Source organism: Phalangium opilio, unplaced genomic scaffold (genome assembly GCF_054372755.1).
Source record: "Phalangium opilio isolate 3A_F unplaced genomic scaffold, DU_Popi_V2 ptg000009l_1, whole genome shotgun sequence".
Classification (NCBI taxonomy): domain Eukaryota; kingdom Metazoa; phylum Arthropoda; class Arachnida; order Opiliones; family Phalangiidae; genus Phalangium; species Phalangium opilio.
This window is the reverse complement of record NW_028324146.1, coordinates 12,163,354-12,187,285: the sequence shown is the minus strand read 5'-3', so window position 1 is coordinate 12,187,285 and position 23,932 is coordinate 12,163,354. Positions and strand designations below refer to the sequence as shown.

General features: G+C 37.0%; 1 protein-coding gene across 6 annotated transcripts; it reads right to left on the bottom strand.

Moving 5' to 3' along the window:
• Positions 1 to 600: 600 nt before the first annotated feature.
• LOC149714392 (solute carrier family 22 member 3-like) lies at positions 601 to 20,498 on the bottom strand. Of its 6 annotated transcripts, none has more exons than XM_089849084.1 (12): positions 18,647 to 20,498; positions 18,448 to 18,575; positions 16,954 to 17,291; positions 10,056 to 10,159; positions 7,730 to 7,884; positions 4,925 to 5,096; positions 4,701 to 4,854; positions 4,119 to 4,213; positions 3,699 to 3,913; positions 2,087 to 2,268; positions 1,051 to 1,203; positions 601 to 993 (listed from the first exon to the last, which is right to left on the bottom strand). In XM_089849084.1, the coding sequence occupies exons 3-12, from the start codon at positions 17,266 to 17,268 to the stop codon at positions 934 to 936; spliced, it is 1,605 nt and encodes a 534-aa protein (XP_089705210.1). In that variant the 5' UTR covers positions 17,269 to 17,291; positions 18,448 to 18,575; positions 18,647 to 20,498; the 3' UTR covers positions 601 to 933. The 6 variants fall into 6 exon arrangements, with proteins under 6 accessions (XP_089705210.1, XP_089705208.1, XP_089705212.1 ...); XM_089849082.1 differs by having other exon boundaries at positions 16,954 to 18,575; positions 18,647 to 19,367; positions 19,441 to 20,498; XM_089849086.1 differs by lacking the exons at positions 18,448 to 18,575; positions 18,647 to 20,498 and adding exons at positions 15,923 to 15,992; positions 16,057 to 16,221 and having other exon boundaries at positions 16,954 to 17,078.
• Positions 20,499 to 23,932: the final 3,434 nt, after the last annotated feature.

The following is a 23,932-nucleotide window of genomic DNA, read 5'->3' as shown; positions in this document are numbered from 1 at the left end:
TTTCAAAAACGACATCTGTATTAATAATGTATGCGAAGACTACACGGTAATGCTAGTGATAGTTATTCATTTCAGCGAATAAATTCATGATAATTTTTAACATTAGCTTAAAAAATCAATTAAAGATAATATGTACTTTAATTGCTAAACATAATTGTGGATTTATTGTTACTGAATGTGAAACGTACAAAACGTTCTATCAATATGGAAAATAAATTATTTTAATATATTCTCTCACATTTTAAAAAATTTTTCGACTTAGTAGGTTAAGATTATTTTGATGTCAATAATGCAATAATTGTTTCAGGGGAAAAATCGTTTTTACATATTTGTTATGTTAAATGTCTTATATCGAGGTTGAAAGTGTCATGATAACGGATTATTGAGATTATACAAACGGTTTAAATGTTCCTTATTATCAAAGCCCACAATTGTTCATAAATTGTTCCCCCCACCCAAAAGAAGCAAGTCTATAAGTCTATCACTTAAGCGCGTCAACCACGTTTATTACCACTTCATTGACTTCTATGATGTAATGTAATATTTGATGTCTAATGGTAAACGTCTATTGACCAATTAAATAGAAAAACAATAAATATAATGGCTGATTTGGTATTAATTTTATTATATGATACATTGTCGAATATTAGTTTTCACCTTTGAGTTAAAACTAACTTGTTACGGATTTTAAGAAAATTTTGCAACAAAAAAAAATGTTATATAGTTGGAAACAAAGTTGATTATCGGGCATCTCTAGTCATTGCGCATACAATTCTATTGATTAAAGATACATGGTTTTAATGTTTGGGTTTTTATATAAAATGTAATTTACAAGTCAACATGACTATTAGAAAAGTTTTAATTTTAACAAATAAATTTTATTTAAAAAAATGGCTAAAATCCTCCAAAAATGAAATAATATAGTCGTTAAATTCAGAGAGACGACGCGTCTAGAATTACAGGGACATTCGATGTCTTAACCCGATCCTCCTTCTAAATTTAAAAATACTTTGTAAATAAAATTACAAAATGCGGTTGAAGAAATCTTACCTGGGGTTTATTCGCAACTTTAGAAATTATGTCGTCAATCGTCTCTGGTAAAGGTTTGTTCTTTGTTTCTGGCAGAAAAAAAACCAAGGCGCCACTCAAAATGCTTATGCTTCCAAATATTCCAAAAGTAACCATGATATTGGTCATTTGAGTCTGAAACAATAACAAATTTATTTTTGGCAAAGCTAGTTTCAAGAACTTCAGGAAAGCAAGTGGTCCTATAATTCCTTTAAAATCCTGATAAGTATGTTATCATTTAAAGTGTGTTGTATTGGTCAGATTGAGTGAAAGTGTCAAAGTATACGGGGTCTAAAACATTAAGTTTTGGAGGCCCCTAAAACAAGGAATTTGTCTCACATGTGGAGTACAATATATCAGCTTGCCTACCCTGTTTAGAAAATTTCAATAGCCTCCAATGCAAGAACGCTAATGAGCCTTTCAGAGTTGTACGTTTAATAGTAGAAGTGTGCCTAAGCTGGTAATGCAAGAGTAGTTTAAAGAGTAATAGTAATAGCACGGCAGTTAACAGTTAGTTCATTTTACACTTACCAAGTTAACGTTATTATATAGAGGTATTGCTCAAACTGTGCACTGTTTTGCTATTGCACATTGAACAACTTTTGCATTTTCAGCTTAGAAACACACCTTTAAAAGTACACTTCTGCTAGATAAGGCTATTGAAATTATCTGAACGAGATGGGCACTCTGGAATTTGTACTCCAAACGAGTGATAAATTCGTTGTTTTAGGGGCCAATGTTTGAGGGCCCGTTACTTCGACCCTATACGTTTTAGATCCCAAGCAGCTTTGACACTTTTTACTTAGTTTGACCCACAGAACACCACTTTTAATTTATGACATACTTATCAGAACCACCCTCTGTATAAGAAATTGTATCTCTATATAAATAACCTAATTTTTATCAAAAAATCTTATAAACAGAAAAAAATATCCTTTATAAACAGAAAAAATATCCTATTTTTCATAAAAAGAATTTGGTTCCCAGAATCTTCGCCAGTTTCAAATTACAACAGTACCAGTTGAGCGGCGAACGGAGCTATAATCGATCCTATCCGGGCAGCGCCGCTTCCCCCGCAAACGCCGATGCTTCTAATCGACGTTGGAAATAATTCCGAAGTGAATGCGTAAAGAAAGTTGAAACTAGCCGAGACGAATAGTTTTGAAAGGATTATCAACGCTATTTGAACGCTGGTGAAACCTAAAACGCAATAACTAATTAGCTACTTTCTTCAAGGATAAATTCAATAGACCTTGAAATAAGTTCACGAATTGTATTGGTCATAGTGACATTTCCGCTGCTGAAATGACTAATATGGGAACGACTGTTAAGCTAAGGTCAGACTCGCCCGGAGAGACTGCTGTAATACTATATTTGCAACTCTTTTTCTTGAATGTTCGAAGCGACAACTTCGCACTAGAATACGCAGGGCCGGATTAAGGGGGGGGGCAGGGGGGCACTGGCCCCCGGGCGCAAGGCCTGTTGGGGGCGCATTGAGTTTAACTATTCCCCCTTAGGGACATTTGCTGTTCCGTTTTTTCCGACATAAGGGGGCGCACACTATCTCGGCCCCCGGGTGCAAAATTGCTTAATCCGGCCCTGAGAATACGCTTCAATTATGGCTGTCTACTTCATCTGCAGCACAATATATTTTCGCTCAACGTTAGCAGGAATATATTAGGTAAGATTTGTTTGGAGATGATGATGGGCACTGAAACTCTCCCAGTGTGCCTCGCGCACGCCCCTACCCTTCGGTAGGCGATTGTTTACTGCTGCCGCGTAGAGCCATTCAAATTGTATGCGAATTAGCTTCTAATTATAAGACAAAGGTGGCCTCCTTTACGTTTCCGTACTGTATGACACTACCTATACGCTGAGGATGCTGGGAGGGTTACGGTACCGTAGGTGGGGGTACTTGACACGTTACAGATATGGGGGTTCCCACTCCATCCATTTCTCCTTCAAGACGTTGGTGTCAATTTAAGCCACGTGAATGATCATAATAAGTCGTTGAGCCTTGACTTGAGTGCACAGAGTAGAGCATCATCACAATGGCGTTTAATTACCGAAAGACGTGCAGAACTATCAACCAGAGTGCAAACTCGTTTGAAATTGGTTTGAGCATCCATGGTGGGCGTCCCTGAGAGCGTCTGTTTTCTTTTAAAACGTTTGTTAAACGTCATTGTAATGGCGCTCTTCTCGATGCTTTCGAGTCAAGGTTTTATTTACGGCTTTTTAAGACCCTTGAAGCTTAAAGGTCAGGCAATAATGTGCTTGACCGCAAAATCTCGCGAAAATATATTCAAACAATATACCCCTAGTCATTTTTTGAGTAGGACTTGTAAGAACGTACAGAACAAAGTCAAAGTAGAGTTAGCAGACAGCCCTAACGGAAATGTCTTCAAAGGTAAACTAAGGCTAATGAAACATGGATATTTCATGGTTGAAATGACAAGTTTATAGAGTTTCAAAGCTAGTAGAGCTAACCGCTTTCCTCGCAGATTCATCACCTCTATTCCAAAATGAGAAAAACGTAGGTGTAACAACAGTAAGTCAGGGAAGTGTTGAATAGTCTTCTATAGTTATGATGTTAAATATCTTCAAAGGTTTTTACCGTGCGTTTCCCTTACTTTGAGGCACTGCTAATGTTATAATGTACATGACTCCCGTGGCGCAAATTGAAAGTCCTAATAACGGCCTTCTTCCCATGTATTTGTCTGCAAAAATAGCCAATCCGGTGCTGGGTATTTCAATCACGGCCAAGTAGAAGAAGTTTAAGAAGACGTTCCCGGTCAATATCCCGGCATTCATAGAAATTCCAAAGTACACGAGGGCTACGGTGAACCTTCAATTTCAAAAGAGCATTTAAATTTTTTTAAAATAAGAAACATAATAACAATAAAGATACGGATGTTTCCACTCTACCTATTGACCCGGGGTTGCTTCCACGTAAACTTTGACAAATAACAAGCTAAGTCTCTTGGAAACACACCATTTTTTATTGTTATGAGCCTCACATTTCAAAGAAAAAACCTTTTATTTCGACCTACCAAGCAAAGTACATAATTGAAGTTCTTTTCCTCATTTCACTAGTTTTGAATAAGTCAAAAAAGTTTGGCTTAACTGAAGATTCTTTGGTCGAATCCTGTAAAAAATATTTAGATATCATTTAACAAAACCTCTTAGGTGACTTTGACGACATGTTGGCAACGCTTACTGCCACTAAGTTATTTTGTAAATGTTTCACACTGTAATAATCAGTCTCAGACCAAAGGCCTACAGCGGATGCGATAAATCAGGACTTTAAGGTGTTTGTTATCAAGTAGTTTAAAAACTATAGTGAATTTTCTTTACAACGGGCGGGTGAGAATAAGCAAGCATTAACACTACCTCAACAAGCAAAGGGCGACCTGTTCAAAGAGAACAATACCCTGAATCTGACCCAGTGACTCTAGGTTACTGACGTATATGTAAGAAATAATCTACAGCTGTACCTGGTGTGAGTCACTGAACTAGTCAGTTTACTTTTGTTAACGTTTTTAAACACTATTGTAATGGCGCTCGACTACACGTTTTGAGCCAGAATAAAATGTTTTAATGAGAATTCACGAGTGTGAAATCGGAATGTTTACTTTTATTTTTCCTTCGATGACTTGCAGGTCCTTCTTCAACTTCTCTTCGTCAAACCCTTTTCCATGATTAACGGTTTTGATTCTTTTAACGCATTGTAAGGCTTCATCCATTCTGCTATTAAGAATAAGCCAACGTGCAGATTCTGGTACAATCCTTTTTGAAGCGCAATTTAGTAGACAATTAAAACCATGTACGCAATTTTTAAAAATTTATTTATAATTACCAATATGAAAGCAGAAGTGGGCTACACATTATCGCTGAGAATATTTGAAAATAGAACTGATTCCTCAATAACCAGCAAATTCCTGGAAGGGCCATGTACCCGAAAGTCCAACCTAAATTAATGCTAATTATACCGAATGCACCACGATATTTCTCGCCAATCATTTCCACCACTGTGTAATAAAGATAATTAGATTATACAACAAAACCTATAGCGCAAATGTCTACCAATAACAAAAGTAAATCATGAATAGGCCTAAGTGAAAATCGTGTATGTCGAAATAGGCCTACCACTTTCTTTAAATTCGCTAAACTAGGAGTTGAAAAATAAATGCTTAAATGGAAAATAGCAAATTAAAATTGCGTGTAAGATTATTTTTCTTGCTTCTAATTTCAGGGCCGATTTCACCTATTTGGAAGCCTTGGATCCAGGGTTGTTGATTTTTTTGATTTTTATTGATTTATTTTATTTTTTTATTTTTATTGAACTACTAGTTAGTAAATTAACAACTTGAAAACTTTTGAGTCAAAATGAACCAAAAGCAAAATAATCATGACATTTAAGCAGCTATTGGATGTTATCTACAAAGTTATTCTTATTGTTACTATTCAAATGCTTGTAAGAGAAGACTAGCTTGCTGACTTTTTCATTTCCTAGCCTATTTCGAATCATACTCGGTTAAAATCGACCACGATTGGCAAGACAAACTGGAGTTCTGGGAAAAGTTTAAAAATATGCCAAAACCATGATTGTTTTTAATTATAGGCCTTTTCAAGTTAAGTTTTTTAAACGATTTCTTTGACTCTTAGAAAACATTTTTTAAAAATAACAATAAATACTTGATTTTAATCAAATGATTTTTTTAGAAAAATCACTTGACTTAAATCCAACTGATTAAATCAAACAACCCTGCCTGGATCAATGCAAGTTATTTGGCCCTAAAAATGACCATTCTTTAATGCAAGGCCCCTTTATTCTTACTCTTAATTTTGACATCTTTCTTCCATAGTGCTAAAGTTCAAGTACATGTTTATGGTCAGTTTCTACAATGCTGTTAATAGCTTGAAAGCTATATATTTTTAATTTGTTCGTGACATTATCTCCATGATAGTATATCATAGCAAAAAAACAGTTAAATACTTTAGGAAATCACCAAGGCCGATATCGACATACCCAAACATTGGTAATTATACCGGTACGGTGACGAGGTCGTTTGTGATATTATTCCTAAGTTACAATAATAATATTGGACGACTTAGAGTCCTACACGGGCCGGGCTTTCCACTTTTGAAAATTGGATCGGGCCGGGTCGGGCTTTTAAAATTTTGGAAATTAACGGGCCGGGCTTTTGTTCATTTTTCAAAATTCGGGCCGGGCTGAACTTGATTCTCATTTAATCCAAAATTCAAATGAAAGATAATTTAAATGAGTATAAGCTTCAAAGAACAAATGTGACGAACAATTATCAAAAGAAATGAATAATACACGACGCTCAAGCAAATATGAATTCAATTCATTGATTTTATGAAAAAAAAATATAAAAATTACAACTGCACTACGTGTAACGGGCTGGGCCTGTTCAATTCATGCAATGTGTCGGGCCCAGAGACCTGCACGGGCCGAGTTTTTCAGGCCCGACCCAAGCCCGGCCCGGTTTTAGAATTTTGAATAAGCCCGAAACCCGGCCCGAGTCCGAGTACATAGTTGGTTTTTCGGCCCGGCCCGTTTCATGCATTAACCAAGCCCGGCCCGGCCCGTTACATGCATTAACCAAGCCCGGCCCGGCCCGGCCCGACACATTGAATGTATTGAACAGGTCCGGCCCGGTCCGGCCCGTTACACGTAGCTCAGTTGTAATTTTTATATTTTTTTACATAAAATCAATTATTTGAATTCATATTTGCTTTAGCGTCGTGTATTATTCATTTCTTTTGATAATTGCTCGTTACATCTGTTCTTAGAAGCTTATACTCATTTAAAGTAACAGGCGGCTCCATTATCACCCCTAGCATGCTGGCTAATCTTCTGGACACGAATTTTACCTTGCCAAAGGCAGGAACCAATCAGACCTAATGCACTAGGTACCATTGGTTCCGGCCTTTGGTTTAACTAGCCTTTGCCAAGCTTAGCCAACGTGTAGCAGAAAAGGCATCTTTCAGGGGCATCAACGGAGCCGCCCTTTGCTTTAAGTTATCTTTCATTTGAACTTTGGATTTAATGAGAATGAAGTTTGAAAAATGAACAAAAGCCCGACGCGGCCCGTTAACTTCCAAAATTTTAAAAGCCCGACCCGGCCTGGCCCGTTAATTTCCAAAATTTTAAAAGCCCGACCCGGCCCGGCCCGATACAATTTTCAAAAGTGGAAAGCCCGGCTCGGCAGGACTCTGGTCGGGCCGGCCCGTTCTATGTTAATGCATGTAACGAGCCGGGCCGGACCGGGCCGAAAAACCAACTATATACTCGGACTCGGGCCGGGTTTCGGACTTATTCAAAATTCAAAATCCCGGGCCGGGCTTGGGTCGGGCCTGAAAAACTAGAGCTCGGCATTTTCGATCAATTATCCACAAATTGGTGGATAACCGATTATTTATAAACAAATTTGCGGATTATAATACGATTTAACACGTAAGTTCTGTGGATAATTTTCGGGTATGGAAAATAAAGTAGATAATTGATCGAAAATGCCGAGCTCTATGAAAAACTGATGGACGTGTTAGGAATCCTTACACGCCCGTTTGCCACGAGTATGATAATGATATCTGATTTACTCTTGTTTTCATTACTCAAATATACGGTTTGACTTACAAATTACGAATGCCAAGTAATTTGTGCTTATTCCAGAAAATCCGGACAAAAGCTTAGCGAATAGAAATAATTCCATTGATGGATTAACCAGATATATCACGTAGGCCACCATACCGGGTAAAACTGACAAAACTGCCACAGGACGGCGACCGAATCTAATTAAAATATGTTTATATAACAAGAGAAGTTAATGTGCCAGTAAGCACTTTTAACCAGATTGTTAATAAAATCCCTCAAAACATTTTATTTTCCCCCACTACACACACGCATCTCGCATATGTAGTGGGGAAGAAAGTGCATAATATACGTTTGTAAAAAAGGAAATTATAGTCTGCGCATTATAGTATATAATAATAATAATAATAATTTCTGAAATTTACGCTGGCATATATTTAAAACTTAATTTAAAATACCAGCTGGAAAAATAAGCGCCAAACAAATTCAAGTTGGTAATTATTTTCGTAGTTGGAGTATAAGAGGCTTGATTAGAGGGTAGGTATTCTCTCTCATAACATAATAGTATTTCCGAGTTGCCGCTAGATAACGCAGCCAAGGCTTACAAAGTAGAATGTAGTAGAATCGCTCTAGGAGATTATCTCCTTGTTTTTTAGGAGAGGTTAGAGGAATTATCGGTCTGTTGGTTGAATCATAAACGAAACTCGCCAGCCATAATAAACCAATGCATTCAAGCAGTCAAAAATGGAGCTCAGACTAAAATCGACACATCTTTGAGCTATCAAAAATTAGGGAACTTTAATTTTGGTTTTCATTTCGGTGTAATAAAATAACCGGTATTTAGAATTTCATAAAGTTTTAAATATGTGTACTTTTGAAGTTATAAGTTCGATAAATCCAATAAGTAGTATTAAAAAAAACGGTTTACTAACACTTTAAATGTTTAACGACATGGACACAGTGTGTTCTCGAGGTTACCACTTTTTTGGTCTTAAACTTTCAAGTTCATTGAACTGTGGTGCAAGTGCAGCGACTCTAAATTTAATCCTAACAAGTGAAGCTAGAACAAATAATACAAAATTTAATGCAGTTTATCGTGAGCTGCTAGCAAACTGCCCAAACGTAATAAAATTTAGAGAAACCTAACTGCAATACATTTCACCACAAGGTGAATAACCAACCTCAAGGAGGTATCTCACCAGCTTACGAATGAGGGTATTGTGTGTCAGGTTCTCGCTGACGAACGTCTCATCTCGAGTGTTATAAAAGTTAACATCCCAAGGTGAGGCCGAACGTATTTACTGTAGAGTAAACGGCAATTGACACCCAAAGTTTTTCTCTCCTAATTATTTTCTCGGCCCCAACTAAAGTCTGCAACGGAAAGTTGGGTCTCCCTAAATAAATTTATCACCCCCTAAAGGGCACGAAACTCCAACAATTATTGGATTGGAGGTTGGTTCCGCACGTGATGAGCTATTCGGCCAATAGGGAGACGGAGATCTTTGTTTTGGCGGATCGGGTTTAAATAACGGAACGTATTTTTTAATATGAATTTCGAATTTTGCTTAAATCTTTTATCTCTTTACCTAGGGCTTCTGATTTATCCATTATGTTTAATTAAATACCGTCTTTAAAAAACATTAGGATGCCACACGATGCGCCGTCGCCGTAAAAAATGTAAAAACCTTTCACGTGGATGAACCCTGCATGCTTGAACTTTCTACGACTAAAATGAGCCCCACCTACGTTAGTTCGAATCTCCACCGCTGTGAAGCTCTGCTTCAAAAGCTCGTTCACAGCCGTGGCCGAGATTTTAGAATTTTCTCTCTCAATTCACGAGAGCTTGGTTGGGAATGTAAAGAGCTCATCGTCAGAACTTACAGATCTAGAAGCTACGGCAAAAAGCTGGAAATAGGACCTTGATATTGATTATTATCCTTGTGATTTTACTTATACAGTATAGAAACCATTATTTAGCTCCATGGAAAAGGCCAATGTAAAAGAACATAATAAATTATTTTTGAGCGTGGCAGCCCTAGCATTAAAAATCAGAAATTCAAAGGTCAACTTTTTCTTTATTTTTGACACTTTTGTTTCAGGAGTTTAAGTTCGCTCGTTTAATGTTATTTTATCTGGTTGGATCTATAAATGTAAAATAATTTGAGCTCTTTTAGTTCCATCTCGGAAGCTATTAAAGAATTTAATGGGGTGTCTGGGCCACTAAGTCCAACAATTCCGATTTCTGGCCTATCCAGTAAACCGTCATGCGCGGTCGGAATTAACTATGGAAGTAGTTTCGTCGTTGGTCACTCAGAGCAACATTAATTTCTACTAGGCCTTGCCTTACAAACAAAAAATATTATTTACGTACCTATCTGAAAAGTAGCTTATACAAAATGATGCTATGAGGTCACCAATTTGATTCATGGAGTTTGCCATTGAAGTCAGCCATTCACGCCCGCAGACAAGGTTGAACTACAAGAAAAAAATTAGATGCTAAATAATCAAACCTTAAATCTATGACTGACTGATAATCAAAGCCCAGGCTAGTAAGCTTTACCCATCTAGCTGAAATTTCGTCACTCGTAAGTAGGATGTATGCACTTACTATGAAAAACTTTCAATTCACTATATATCCTAGACAACAACAGCTCAAAATAACGTCACTACGTTTTAACACTAAGCACACAAGTTTACTACTAGTTTATGAATTTTTGGCTTGAATATGATGTCATCTTTTAAAATGATAGCCTTAAAAGAATTCGAACCGTTCTGATGGGCAACCATAGTCCCTTTGCTATTAGCTCCTGGTAAATTTAAGAGTACCAACTTCCAAGCCCAAGCAATTTAAAATAAGTTGTTTTGATGGAAAGGTTCTCAAGATTACCATGATTGACTATGTGATCAATGTATGTCCTAAACCGCTTTACCTACAAGCCTGAACCGGTTTAGCTGGGACATTGCTCTTAATAAATAAATGCATGATCTCTAAAATGTTTTTCCCAGCCTGCAGCCATCTTGAAAATGGCGAAAACTAATGTAAATTCCTCAGTTTCATTGAATAGACTAGAGGATTGTATATTTTTAGCCATCAAAGACATTACCAAAACAAACTGTCGGAAGAGTGCCTGTACATTGTAACCGTGCTTTTGCTAATATTTTATTAAACTCGCTAACGATCTAAGGGAAGCACAGTTTATTTGAACCCCTGACCACCCTGTAAATGAATCCATTCTGTAATGTCCATTGACCACGATATCTACGACGCAGATTCGCTTTCTCTCAAGCATTCTTTATCTTATCTATATAGTTTGTGACGTTATTCAAACCCAGTGGCGTAACTACAGGGGAGCAGAGCCCGCAACTGCGGGCGGGCCCATGGCTTTTGGGGGCCCTTTTGAAATTTTGCTTATAGACTGATTGTCCCGTATTTCATAAATTTTACTATAATTTTACAAATCGTCCAATAAAGTCCTATATTTTTGAGGTTTCAAAGTAATTATTTAAAATCCCACCTGTATGACGTTTTAAACGCTGAATTAGTTATATCTCATTTGGTCAGAACAAAAAATGGCGGAGCTCGCTTCGCTCGCTCAGGATTTTTTTATCTTAACTTCTCACATAATTTAATTTATACGAATTTTTAAGGTCATTATATGAAATGATAACAATTACTTTGCATTCAGAGCTGCACTCCAAATAACACAATTGAATTTTGCCTCAGACCTTTCATTTAAATATCTAAGCCCAAAGATAGAAATGAATTATAGCACAGACTTTTAAAATATTTTTAATTATAAGAAAGAGTTTTCTCTGAAAACATTTCTTCCTACCTGACAATTTTAAATAGCTTGATTTGGTAATTTTCACTCACTTAGGTCTCTTTTGGCTTACCGTTTCATTTAATGTATAGTCACTTTTTCAAGTAAATCTAAATGTACGTCTTTGTGAGCCTTTCAGCATTTGTTTAGTTCTAGGTGCGATATAACGCTCATTTAAAGAATCTTACGTTTTCAAAAAAATAAAATAATCCACACTCTAAATATAATCATTAATGAGTCCTGTATAATCCTAATGTACGTCTTTGTGAGCCTTTCAGCATTTGTTTAGTTCTAGGTGCGATATAACGCTCATTTAAAGAATCTTACGTTTTCAAAAAAAAAAATAATCCACACTCTAAATATAATCATTAATGAGTCCTGTATAATCCTATAATTTGATTAATCTGGTCCAATATAATGCTAAAATTTGGCGAAGAGAATCCTACTTTTTGGTATTAAAAATTCTCCATAATAGAGCTATTTCAGAGGGGGTAATGGCTACGTCACCAATGCTATTTGCCCATAGAGAAAACCCTCATAAAATGCAGGGGCGTTGGAAGCCGGGGGCAGGGTGGGCTCAAGCCCCCTCGATTTTTGAACCCTGGGGGCTGAGCCCCCTCAGAATTTAGGCCAAAAAAAGTATAAATAATATAAATGTTAATAATACCCGTAAAAATAAATAGATTTTAAAATATTATATTATTCAGCTGTGATTAGGTGATCCCCGTGGCTCAAAAACAAAAAAGGCATAAGTTTTCACCCCTCTCGACAAGTGCTAGGCCCCGGGTGAAAAATATTTTTGTCACTCTCGACAGAGTTAGGCCTCAGACCACCTACCCATCGACAGGCATGAGGATAGGGAGCTAGGTTAGCAAAGTGTAACGCCTGACGAAAGCGTGGCGGCTACTGGAAATTCATCTCCACAAACAGACTCAAGTGAAAAATGTTAATTCTTTATTCTTGCTCCCTCGAGAACAGTGGCCTAATAGGCGTCAATAGATGCCAAAAATCTTATAAATGTGCCAAAGTGAGTAAACCTTTATCATTCGTTTATTTTTAGTTCATCTAATAAAAGATTTATAAACGTTATATTTATAATAGTATAGTAAATATAACTCTGGGTTATATATAAGACGAATATATTATTAAGCCTTGGCCAAAAAAGGAATTTTTTCTCTTTAAATGATCACGTGTCACTTGTGGAGATATATTACGGCCCGCCGACACATGAGGGCGCGTGCTACGCGTTTCAATTCGAAAACCGCGGTTTAACAGGGGATGCCTGTCCATGGGTAGGTGGTCTGAGGTTAGGCCTATAATAGACCCTCCACTGCCAAGACAATCAAAACCCCCTTTCATAAATAGGCCCGATCCACAATGCCGATAGAGTAACTTTTACTTGCTTTTTCTCAAAATCTCACTAGGGGCTATTCACAAATGTTCCAAGGCAAAAATCGTCCAATTTTGACACTTCTCTCAATTTGAGCAAAGAGAATATACCCAGAGGAGCAGAAACTTTGTAAATAGGGACCGGCTCTGAATTTGGAAAAACTATAGTTCCGGTTGTTCACGTGACCGTGTCGTCTACTTAAAAATTACCTTTTGTCTGCGTGGGAAATAAGGCGGTGGCACAGGGCAAATGACCAGTTTAAAAATTGCCTGGACCAGTTTAAAATTTAAATCGGAGGGGGTCAGTGGTCCACCTGACCACTAATAAAATTCAAGGGTAACCAGAGTCCAGACATTATCTCAACTATTTTAATTATCCACTTCTTTATTTTAGCAGACGACGCGTCCTGGTCAATGGTCATGGACTAGTTTATTTATTCCAGGCCAGGGGGCTCGCTGGCCCAATGTCCAGTTTCAAAAAATCCTTATTTCCCATCCTGCCTTTTGTACGTCAACGGTCAAAACAGAGATCAACCCTTTCCCACCACCAAAAATTAGCAGCCGACATAATTTAACCAATAACATTGTCCAAAATGTCAAAAAAAAACAAAATTTGTTCTTGAGTGGTTAACGAAACGAACTGATTTAACAATTATTTCAAGTAATAAAGACACCCAAAGTATTGAATTATTATTATTGGGGGAGAGGGGGGCTCACGTCCTTGCACCGATGCCAGAGGCATGTTGTGCACCCTCATATTCAGGCCTTGAAGAGACCTGTGGCCGCGGTGTAGCGTAGAATTTGTTCCACCGTTATGGAAGAGACCCGCGAGGGCTCCACATCTGAGTGAGGCGAAGTAATCGCACTCGCACAGTATGTGAGGAGTTTCTTCCTTCTCCCGGCACGTTCGGCAGAGAGGGTCGTCAGCAAGGCCCACCAGATGGAGGTGTCTATTTAGCCGACAGTGTCCGGTCAAAAGACCGGTGGCCAGCCAAATATTCCATCTGCTGAGCGCAAAAAGGTCCCTAGCCCTAGATCTGCAGGGGCCATTGACAAACTGTTTCGTCTGTCTCTTGCCCTCACCATCCATATTATGCCAGAGCTTATTTTGAACGACAGTCAACCTGTCATGCAGACTCCGTCTAGCGTATGGGGACGACCGGTGCCGGTCCCAAGAACTTGGCCTTCGCTTCCTTTTAGCAAACCTATCGGCTTGCTCATTGCCATGATGTCCGCTATGCCCCGGCACCCAGTACAACTGGACCCTGTTGCAGGACGCCAGTCGCGCAAGCAGATCAAGGCGACTGCGCACCAGTTGAGAAGTTATCTGACACTGGTTCAGCGCTTTCAAGGCGGCCTGACTGTCAGAGTAAATTCTCACAGTCTCCCCCGAAAGAAAGGCTGCATATAGTGCTTGCTCAAAGTGAATTTTCATTTATTCGATATTAACTGCAAATAATTTTTTACGTTGAAACGGATAATAATTACCGTGCGTAATACTTGACTATGCTTATAAGTTTCTCTTTTTTAAAATGACTAATGGGTCAATAAGTGAAACATAAAACCAGTAGAATTTACCCAGCTTACATCAAAACAAAATTTATAATTGCATTTTGTTTGATTGTGTACGTGAATAAGGACATCCCTGATTTCATGTCCACCTTTGTTTCAAACTTTCCCATTATTCAAGGATTTTTCTCAAACACACATAAGGCCAGCTAAAATTCTCAGCCCCCACAGGTTCAAAAACGTTCCGACGCCCCTGATAAAATGTCCGCCCTACACTCAAAGGCAGGCCCAATTTTCGTAGCAGACGAAATTTTTCCCCCACTGAAATAGCTCTATAGTTGAGGCCTTGCATTACATTTTAGGGGAGTGAGCAATGTATGTGCAAGAAATCTTAGTCAAAAGCGGCAACAAGGCGCATTGCTATAAATTACGAAATTGAAAAGTAGTGGCGTTCGTGCGTGATGCTTTCATACATTTTGAAAGCTCGACACTCAAGATGGGGCCCTAATTGTCGGACTGCGGGCGGGCCCAACAAACGTCGTTACGCCACTGTCTGATACCATATATAAGGCCGACTTCCACGGAAAAGGGTTCTAGCGAACTGAAAACCGAGCATTGAGACTAACAATGATGCGACCGTGCCGATTTTCGAAGCCCCGCTGGGTCAAAAGTTGGAAGGGGTCTCGCTATCTGAAAGCCGTGCAATGTGGTTCTAGGGAACTGAAGATGAACAATAGAAATCCTTTTAAATTTATTTCCTCTCGAATTTTTGCTTTACCCTGAAGGAAACTCTCTATTGCGTATCTTCAGTTAGCTAGAACCCTTCCATCTTTACCCCAGCGGGGATTCGAAAATGGGCACGGTCGCTCCATTGTTAGTCTCGATGCTCGTTTTTCAGTTCGCTAGAACTCTTTTCGATGGAAGTCGGCCTTTAAAACCTTTAAAAGTATAGGTTCATTATTTACAAGTTTTGTCATTTAGACAAATATCACTGCTCGCAATTTGTTACATCTGTATGGAATCTCTCACTAAAGTGAAGGACATATGCCACCTGAACTTGAACAAATGCTGAAGTGTGAAAGTACTTCAACTAGAGCTTGACGATGTCAAAGCAATCGTCGTTAAAGCTAGATGTATAGCCACCAAAAAACCCGACGTTAACATTTCAGTTTTTGGTTTCTGGTAAATGTCATAGAGTATGGCACTGAATGAATCGGGTTAAAATCTGTTTTTATAAATTCCCTGGGCCGAATGCCAGTCTGTTTCTTTTCTACTTCTGGTTGAGGTTCAAGGTTAAAATTTGGCGAGGCGTTTTCTGAGGCCCTTACAATAATGTCAAATATTCTTCAAGCCCCAAAATGTTCTTTCAGGAGTTTTCCCTCCATATTTTCTTCGCACTGTATGATGGTGATAGTTAAATAGCTCAAAACGTTGTCAAGTGTCATCTGGATTTTGGACTCTTTGAGGATAAATACCCAAAAGGTCCCCTAATTGGCTCTGGCCTGAACAAAGGAAATACCTGAACATTTTTCGAAGACGACTTTGGCCTCAACCTCAAAGTTTTTTCACTTGAACACGGCCTCCTTTGTCTTTGGGAGACAGGGTCAAACACTAGTCTTCTATATCTATTTCAGTAAAATTAATGAGACTGACTGATTATCAACGTCCAGTTCAAGGATAGTCTAGGAAAGTGATATTTTCCAGGGATGTTTCGCTTATATTTCTAACAAATATATTTCAAATCCACGGTCATCTTGAAACAATCCGGTCGGAATGTGAATAGCCTCCTCTACTCAGTATATCGTCCGCACGTTTCAACTAATTTGTTTTAAATAAAAGTTCAGGTAAAAGAACGGACATTTTCTAAATATAAAATAAATTTTAAAAAATAAACAATTATTTATTATAACAAAATAATTAGCGTTTAATTAGTCTTAAAATCAAGGATAACTGAGCCGCCATGGGTTCAGTGGCGTCTGCTAAATCGAACCACTGAAGGAATCGGTTGAATTCTCACAGGCTGAGATGGGTAAGGGGTAAGAGGTTCGATTTAGTAGACGCCAATAAAGCAATAGCGGTGGAGTAGTCCTCGATTTAAAGGTAATTATATGCTAATTATTTTTTAATTAAAGATTATTAATTTTCTTTAATATTTTTCCTTATATATTTTTAGAAAAAGGCCGTTCTTTTAAGGTATAACGTTATGTTACCTGTACTGTTCCATTAATAGTTGGTAAACTGTATGGCTATATCCTATTGATATGATTTATGGCTTTTAAGCTTCATTTTAATGTATATCAGGTCTTGGTATAGCGGTAGTAAAATTTATCATTTTATAAGAATTTGAGAAACGGTCAGGAATCAGTACGCCAAACGTTTAAATTAAACGGAATACACTTAAATTAACATACCCACCCATCCGACTTATATTTTAGTTGCCAGTTCCAAAAGGAAACAAACCAACATTTAAAAATTGACCTTGTTGAAAATTAGAAATTATCTGCGCCAATACAATCTTTCATTAGTAAGTAGTTATAAAAAATACCATACCAATTCGGTAAGAGTTGATCCTTCCGCGTAAAAATCGTGGTCGTACTTCCAAGACTGACATTGGTACGTTTTAGTTCCTGATTCACTCTTCACTTCGTAGTGGCACTGATCAGCTGAGACGGAGATGGAATCTTCATTGGCGGTGTCGTTGTTAATTAAACAAGTGGTATTTATCGAAGGCGCTACGAAAGTTACGCTCAACACCGTTAACGAAAACGTCAAGGAAATATAGCAACACCACAACAGGAATACTATTTGGTATCGCCCACATTCACCGTAGAGGTCGCATAGCTTAAGGTCCTTCTCGACCGGCATTTTGTTGCACTCTACTCTGGTGCCTATAACATCATAAAAGCAACGCAAGGTGAACGTGATAATCCATATTTTAAAACGTCAAATTTAAAAATCGTATAAAATCCATCTCAAAATAAAAATAAAAATGCCATTTCACTGGACGGATTTGAATTTTGAAATTTTCTTAGCCGCTACATTCATTGTTATTGAAGCTCATATATCACAAAACATTAATTTTATCCTGAATACACGATTATTATTTAAATCTCTAAAAGCGGCTCTCAAATTTTCCGCGATTTTAAACCAAAGTGGCCTTTATCGAAGGGACCGGGTCAGTCGACTTCGAAACGGCACGGCAATTTTCCGAGATTATTGTTTTAAAGGCTGATTTTAAGAAGCTAAAGTCAAACGGTTTCTTCCATACGTGATTCATTCGGGAAAAATCTCTACTTCCTTCAACTCTTCCTCGACTACTTTTACTTTTTACTCTCCTCTTCTAGTTCTGTATCTTATCTCCGCGATTATCCTCAGGCCGATGCGCCCTCTTTTTTGGGAGTTCTCGCTTTTGAAAAATGTTTCGCTACGAAATAGAATTAAGGGAGGGTGAAGAGGACAAACAACGTGTCTAGTGAGTAGATAAACATGGCGCGAGATGTAGAGCATCTCAAGTGCTAAGATACGCATGGCGCAAAACATTGAGCGCGCAACAGATTTTTTCAATACTGTCGGAGGTGCAAATTTTATAAATGTAATCTAAATCTATTTTGACTTTTAAAAATATTCTGCAATATTTTCCGCCTGTTTACCTAGGCTAGGTCTTTTAACTAATAATATGTCAATTTATTTTTCATTCCACCTTCCCTTTAAAGAAACACTCAATAAAGAGTGCCGCTTTGCTTAAACGCGTGCCAAATACTAAAAATACTCGGAGACACTCACCAACTTGTAGATTCTTTGCTGTATTATAGAATCGAAAATTGTTAAGATATTTTTACATTGATAAAATAGATAAAATGAAAAATATTTTAAAACTCCACATCAGCATAGACATTCTGGCTCTTTCTAAACCGTTATACGCTATAATGTTTTCGTAGTTCATAATAAATCAAATTTTTCAAAACAATCCTACGCATTGACTTAATGACTGTTTTTAAATGAACTTTTCTAAACTACAACGTTAGAAAATTCGGTTTGACTTACTTGTTGGATGTGATGTTTAAAGTACTTCACTATTAGTTTTTACTCACGAGGATGAAGGACACAAGCAGGATATTTCAGCCTCGTTGTTTCATACAGAAGTAAAGCAAGTACGCGATTCTACAAAACAGCTGAAAACATGTACGTGTCACGATTTAACGGTCTCTTTCACTATCTCTATCTGCTCCTATATAACACATACCATTGCAATATTTAAAACTTTTATCGCTGGTCTGGTGTGTCCGAGGGGCCGGTCACTCAATGTAAAAGGTGTACACGGCTGTACTAAAATATTTACGTGCAATTTTTAAAAACCCTGCCTTTGACAATCCTAAAATGATTACTGCTAAAGTATATTGAAATGGAAGCCTTTATGGCACAATATATTCTCTTATAAAAAGCTATAATATGCCAGTAAATATTGTCGGTAAATTAAGATGAAACTTAGGGTATTGTGTCGGCGGAGCTTCTCAATTACCGCATAAAAGTGCAAATGTCGAAGTATAGACAGTCGCCTCCCTACGTAGAGGTTCTAATCGCTGAGGTATACCGCTCTCTATCTTCATTTCTCAGTCAAAGACAAAGCACGGAAGATTGGGCCTGCTGGAATAAAATGCAATTGCTAACAAATATAATTTCGTAAATCTCCGTGAAGTGTGAATGCGGTCCAGAAATTGGGAACACCTTTGCTCCGATTTGAAAACTGCGAACGCGGTCCTCAAGGGTGTAAAAACACAGACACCCGCGACGTCTGGAACAGAACCTCTTCGTGACATACGTCCCTCGGAGCCTCGAAGGGATATAAAAGTTTAACGTAGTTGTATAAACTACATTGGATTTAATGTAAGCGATTCTTTAGAAACTAGCAAAGCACTTGAAAAACACTTAACTGCGACGACGTTCCAGGAAGCTTCGTTAGTGACCTTCGGAAAAAAAATCGTACTTCGCACTCCATGGAACCACGTGACGATACAAATTTGCGAAATATAATCTTACCCGCTCAGACCCGAAGATGAGCCTTTGGACGCAAAACTAGCCTCCACAATATTTTATTACGTAGAGTTGTAAAGCAATTTAAAATTAAGTATTTTTACGAAAGTAGTCTAAAATTAATTTTTAACTATACTTCTAAAGTTGATATTTTTTAATTTTTAAAATAATATTGTTATATAAATAAGAGAAACTTAAAGCATTTTAGTAAAATCCTTGAAATATAATTAATCAAAATGTTTCATTATTTCCTGTTAATTACAAGTTTGATACTTGACGCATTTGCGGCTGAAAATAACTTTAGCCGAAGCCCTTTTGAAGGAGGTAATTAAATAACGTGCCTTTTTTTAAATCTTTAACATTTGTAACAATACGACGATAAATGTGACACTTTCCGTAATGAAGTGCTAAATTTCTTAAGGAAGGTTTGTTACCATGTATACATATTTTTCATACTAAGAGGATTCATACCGTTTCCTCAAGGTTAAAATCCAGTAAATAAGTAGCATACCCTTATGTCCTCCAGATAGCCTGGCCTCCTTGTGTAAAGGTATTAATCCTCAAACCTGAAAAAATGTATAGGGATTTTTTATAAAAACAAGGCACACCAGTTTCAGACAACTTAAACCGTGGAGAAATGGACAAAGAAAGATTGTATTCTGAAGTAGTATAGTTGTGGTCCATCTGTAGCGGTTTAAAAAGCCCAGAATGATTTTCATGCTTTTTGCATCGGTGACAGCAGCCACCTCATGGAGGAAATGTTTTTGTTTTTTACGTTTGAGAGTCACGTGTAAATTGGAGTTCTTGTTGGCATAACCAAATGGCACCTAAAGCCTATGACCATTCCAAAAACTAGGGTACTTAGTTTCATCAAATCTGGGATTTCTTATCACTCACAATCTAAGTGATAATTATATTAAGTACTGAATATAAATACTCAAATTTAAATTATAGCACTCTCTTGTAAATCAGAAAATAGATTAATTAAAACTTCAATTAATTGTATTAATATGGGTTAATTTTACGTACATTCATCGGAAGGGCTCTCGTCTTAGCGCTATAGACTATTCTTACAATTTGAAACCGTTTTCAACCATTTTGAGAGGGTATAAGCCTTTATCTAACTTTCTTCATTTGTTGGTTGTTTATGGGGGTGGGGTGGGGTGTTCGACGTCTTACTAGAGGAGTGAAGATGAAAGACAAACACCTAACTCTTTTCACTTATGATTCAACCTCGCTAACGCTAGACAAGAATGCAGTCAGTTGTGGAGAGTTTAGGCCTTTTAACGGGAACGAGGAGCTTATAAAATCTCTGAATCAAAAGTGACCGCGTTTGATGGCATGTGTCAATTGAGAGTCAAAATAGATTCTAATCCAATTTTTAATATTCAATATAGTTCATAAATCTTCACTAACTTTTTACAGGGGTCAAAATAAGAATTTAAACAAATAAAATCAAAAATATATCTAAGGGAGGTTTGCAATTTATAACCTCTATGGAATGTCTCCTTTAAGTTTCAAATTTAAATTTAGGGGTATTTAGGTTAAGATTTTATAGTTATGCACTAAAATAATAATGTTCAAAAATAGAAAAAATTAAGATATTTAAAAAATTTGTCAATCCGTCAACCATAATCTAAGTTCCTTTAACCATAGTTTCAAGTCAGTTTATCAAATCAGTTTATCAAAATAGTTTCAAGTTTTTTAATTTCTTACGACAAGTTGTTACTTTTCCATATTCTTCTTCAGGGTTCTTTCTTCTTCTTCTCGATTTAAGGGTTCATTATTATTATTTTTTCTATTTTCGCGATTTAAGGGTTAATTATTTTTTTTTCTTTTAATATTTCGCGCACTCGCGCTCCTAAGGGGTTTAAAAAGATGTCTCCGAGATTTTCTCCAAAAAATTATAATTCAAAATGAATAAAAATTAAGGGTTTCGATTGTTCAAAAGGTCTAAAATTTAAGGATTTTGACTATGATAATTCTCCGTACTTCAAAGGATTTCTTAAGGATTTTTAAGGATGAGCCGACAAGAATTTCGTTTAGACAGTTCAGGAATCGACTGAGGGTGGGACAGGAGGGACTTCGTATATATAACTTCTAGTTTCTCGCAAGGATCTCTGGGACAATGACGTTTGTTGATTGACTTTGGTTTGGCAAATAGTGGACCATATCCATGACCTATCCGGGCGGATTCATATTTTTAGGCAAAACTTTTAAATCTGGGACCAAATACGGATTGGTCAGTTTAAGGGTTAAAAAAAATGTTCTAGAAGTTTCTCGGGCCAGGTACCAAGATAGGACTCTTGTTGCTTGGGGTCTAAATAAGGGAAACATTTCTCTGCTTATTTGGAAAATGCTTTAGTGGCCAGATATTTCACTTTGCACTGTGTATATAGGGGTATAGAATAGTTCTAGAAAGTTCGCTGTCAATTTTGATGGGTTAGTTTCTCTTTTATTGTACGAAACCGTGAATTTCTTAGGTTTATTTTAAAGAGATGGCTCAGTTTAAAGGGCTAGTATTATCGTTATAATGTTAATTTAAGGTATTTCGTTATAAATTAATGATTAATTGTAAATTTAATTTGATTTTTGAGTTAAGATGGTTATAAGGGTCGCAATCTAAAGAGATCTTTTATGAGGAAATACAATTTTTATTTTTAAAAAATAGGTTAGACCTTTCCAAAACGGTTTAAAACGGTGATAAGTGCGTTTTCTGTAATCGCGGGTATAGTTAACGTAAATGGCACACTCGCTCCTTTGTATTGCAGTTTTCCAAAAGTATAAAAACACAACGGTAAGGCTATAGCCAAATTAAGTTAGTATATGCCCTTATAAGTTCGATAATGCTATAAAAGCTAAATAAATACCAGTTTTTATGGTTTCTAATGCCCTAATAAGAATCTTCGCATAGAAAAATTTACATTGTTTTCTATAATTTTATATTGTAAGTTGGCTAACTTATGTGATTATATAATTGTCAAATATATCATTAATAGAGGGTGGTTCACTCTAAATGTTTTTCAAAGTTGAATTTTGGGAGAACTATTAAGAAAAATAATTTTCCTAATAATTAATGTTCATATAACCATATAATTACAACTGAATAAGTTAATATCTGAAACGTTTCCCAATCCATTATGTACAGGTATCTTTAACTTTTTCTAGTCCATTTTTACTAATAAATATTTTAAAACATTTGTAGATCTTTTCGAAGGAGATATACTTTTATCTAAAGACGATTTAAATGTAGGTATAGTTCTTAAAAATGTTTTACAGGTTCTTCAAATATAGAGGGTATAGCATTTTGTTACTGACATCTACATTCCTATCCGTGTTTACCTTTGTTTCAGGGAGGAAGAAACGCGATTAGAAATTGGAATTTAAAGTGGCCAAACAAAACTGTCTACTACATCATCGACAAATATTTCAGTGCGTTAACTTTTCAATTTGTCAAACAACACTAGTAGAATAGGCCTTTCCGGAAAGGTTGTTGGGCTCGGATGAAATGGTTTCAACAGTTTCGTAACGAGCATATTAAGCGGATGAACGTGAGAAAGTGAAACTTTTGGTAGAGTCTGCCAAGCGAGTGACTTGTGGAAAACTGCCTCCAGCTTTTACCCGAGATTCAATTAGATTCTTCCAAAGGCCTATTCAAGCAATTGGTGGAAATCGAAATAAAAAAAAATTGTATGTAAAATAGCCAAAGGTATAGTAGCGTATAAATCGTTCGTTAAATTCTGTATACGAGGTTTAATATCCTATACAATCTTTAACAAGACGAGCCAAGGGCTGGGCTCGTAATAGTAGCCACATCGTACCGTACAGACTGTTGAAAAAATCTTTGCTTGTTGCAGTTTTCGCATCATATTTTATTATATTTCAAAAAATATTCAAGCTAGCGCTCTGAAATAAAGTGCGTAATAATAGTTTTGCATTCCTCTTTCATATTTTACCCGTTTCACAGTTGTAATTTGCATACTTATACCGGAAATCGGAAGTGTCAAAATGATCAAGTTTGAAAATATTGGATTATCGATGTTTTAATGCGATTTTCGGATTCCTTGGAGCCGATTCATATCAGGGAGGAGAGACTTGAGAGGGAGTGTTAAAGTGAATAGGCGAGTTCGTTCGCTTCGTGGCTAAAATCGTCTCTCTCTGGCGCTGACTCGAGGCCTCATCGCGATGTCCGCGCGCATGCGTCAAATTTAAAAACCGGCTTTTAACTAGCAGGGGAAGGTCGTGTGAAATCGGTCTTCCACAAGCTAATATCAATCTTTTACCTTTTTCTATCTGGGTTTTTTGGCTTTTTAACCGCGTGGAAGGACATTCCTTTCATATATTTTTAAGCGAATACCTTGAATCATTCCTAAAACCGTCACAAAACAATTTGGCATTATATTAAGCCTCGGTTTCCTCCCAACAGACGTTGATTGTACAGAGTGAGTGGAGCAGCGGTCGATGGAATAGTACAGGAAAAATAGGTTTTAACCCGCAA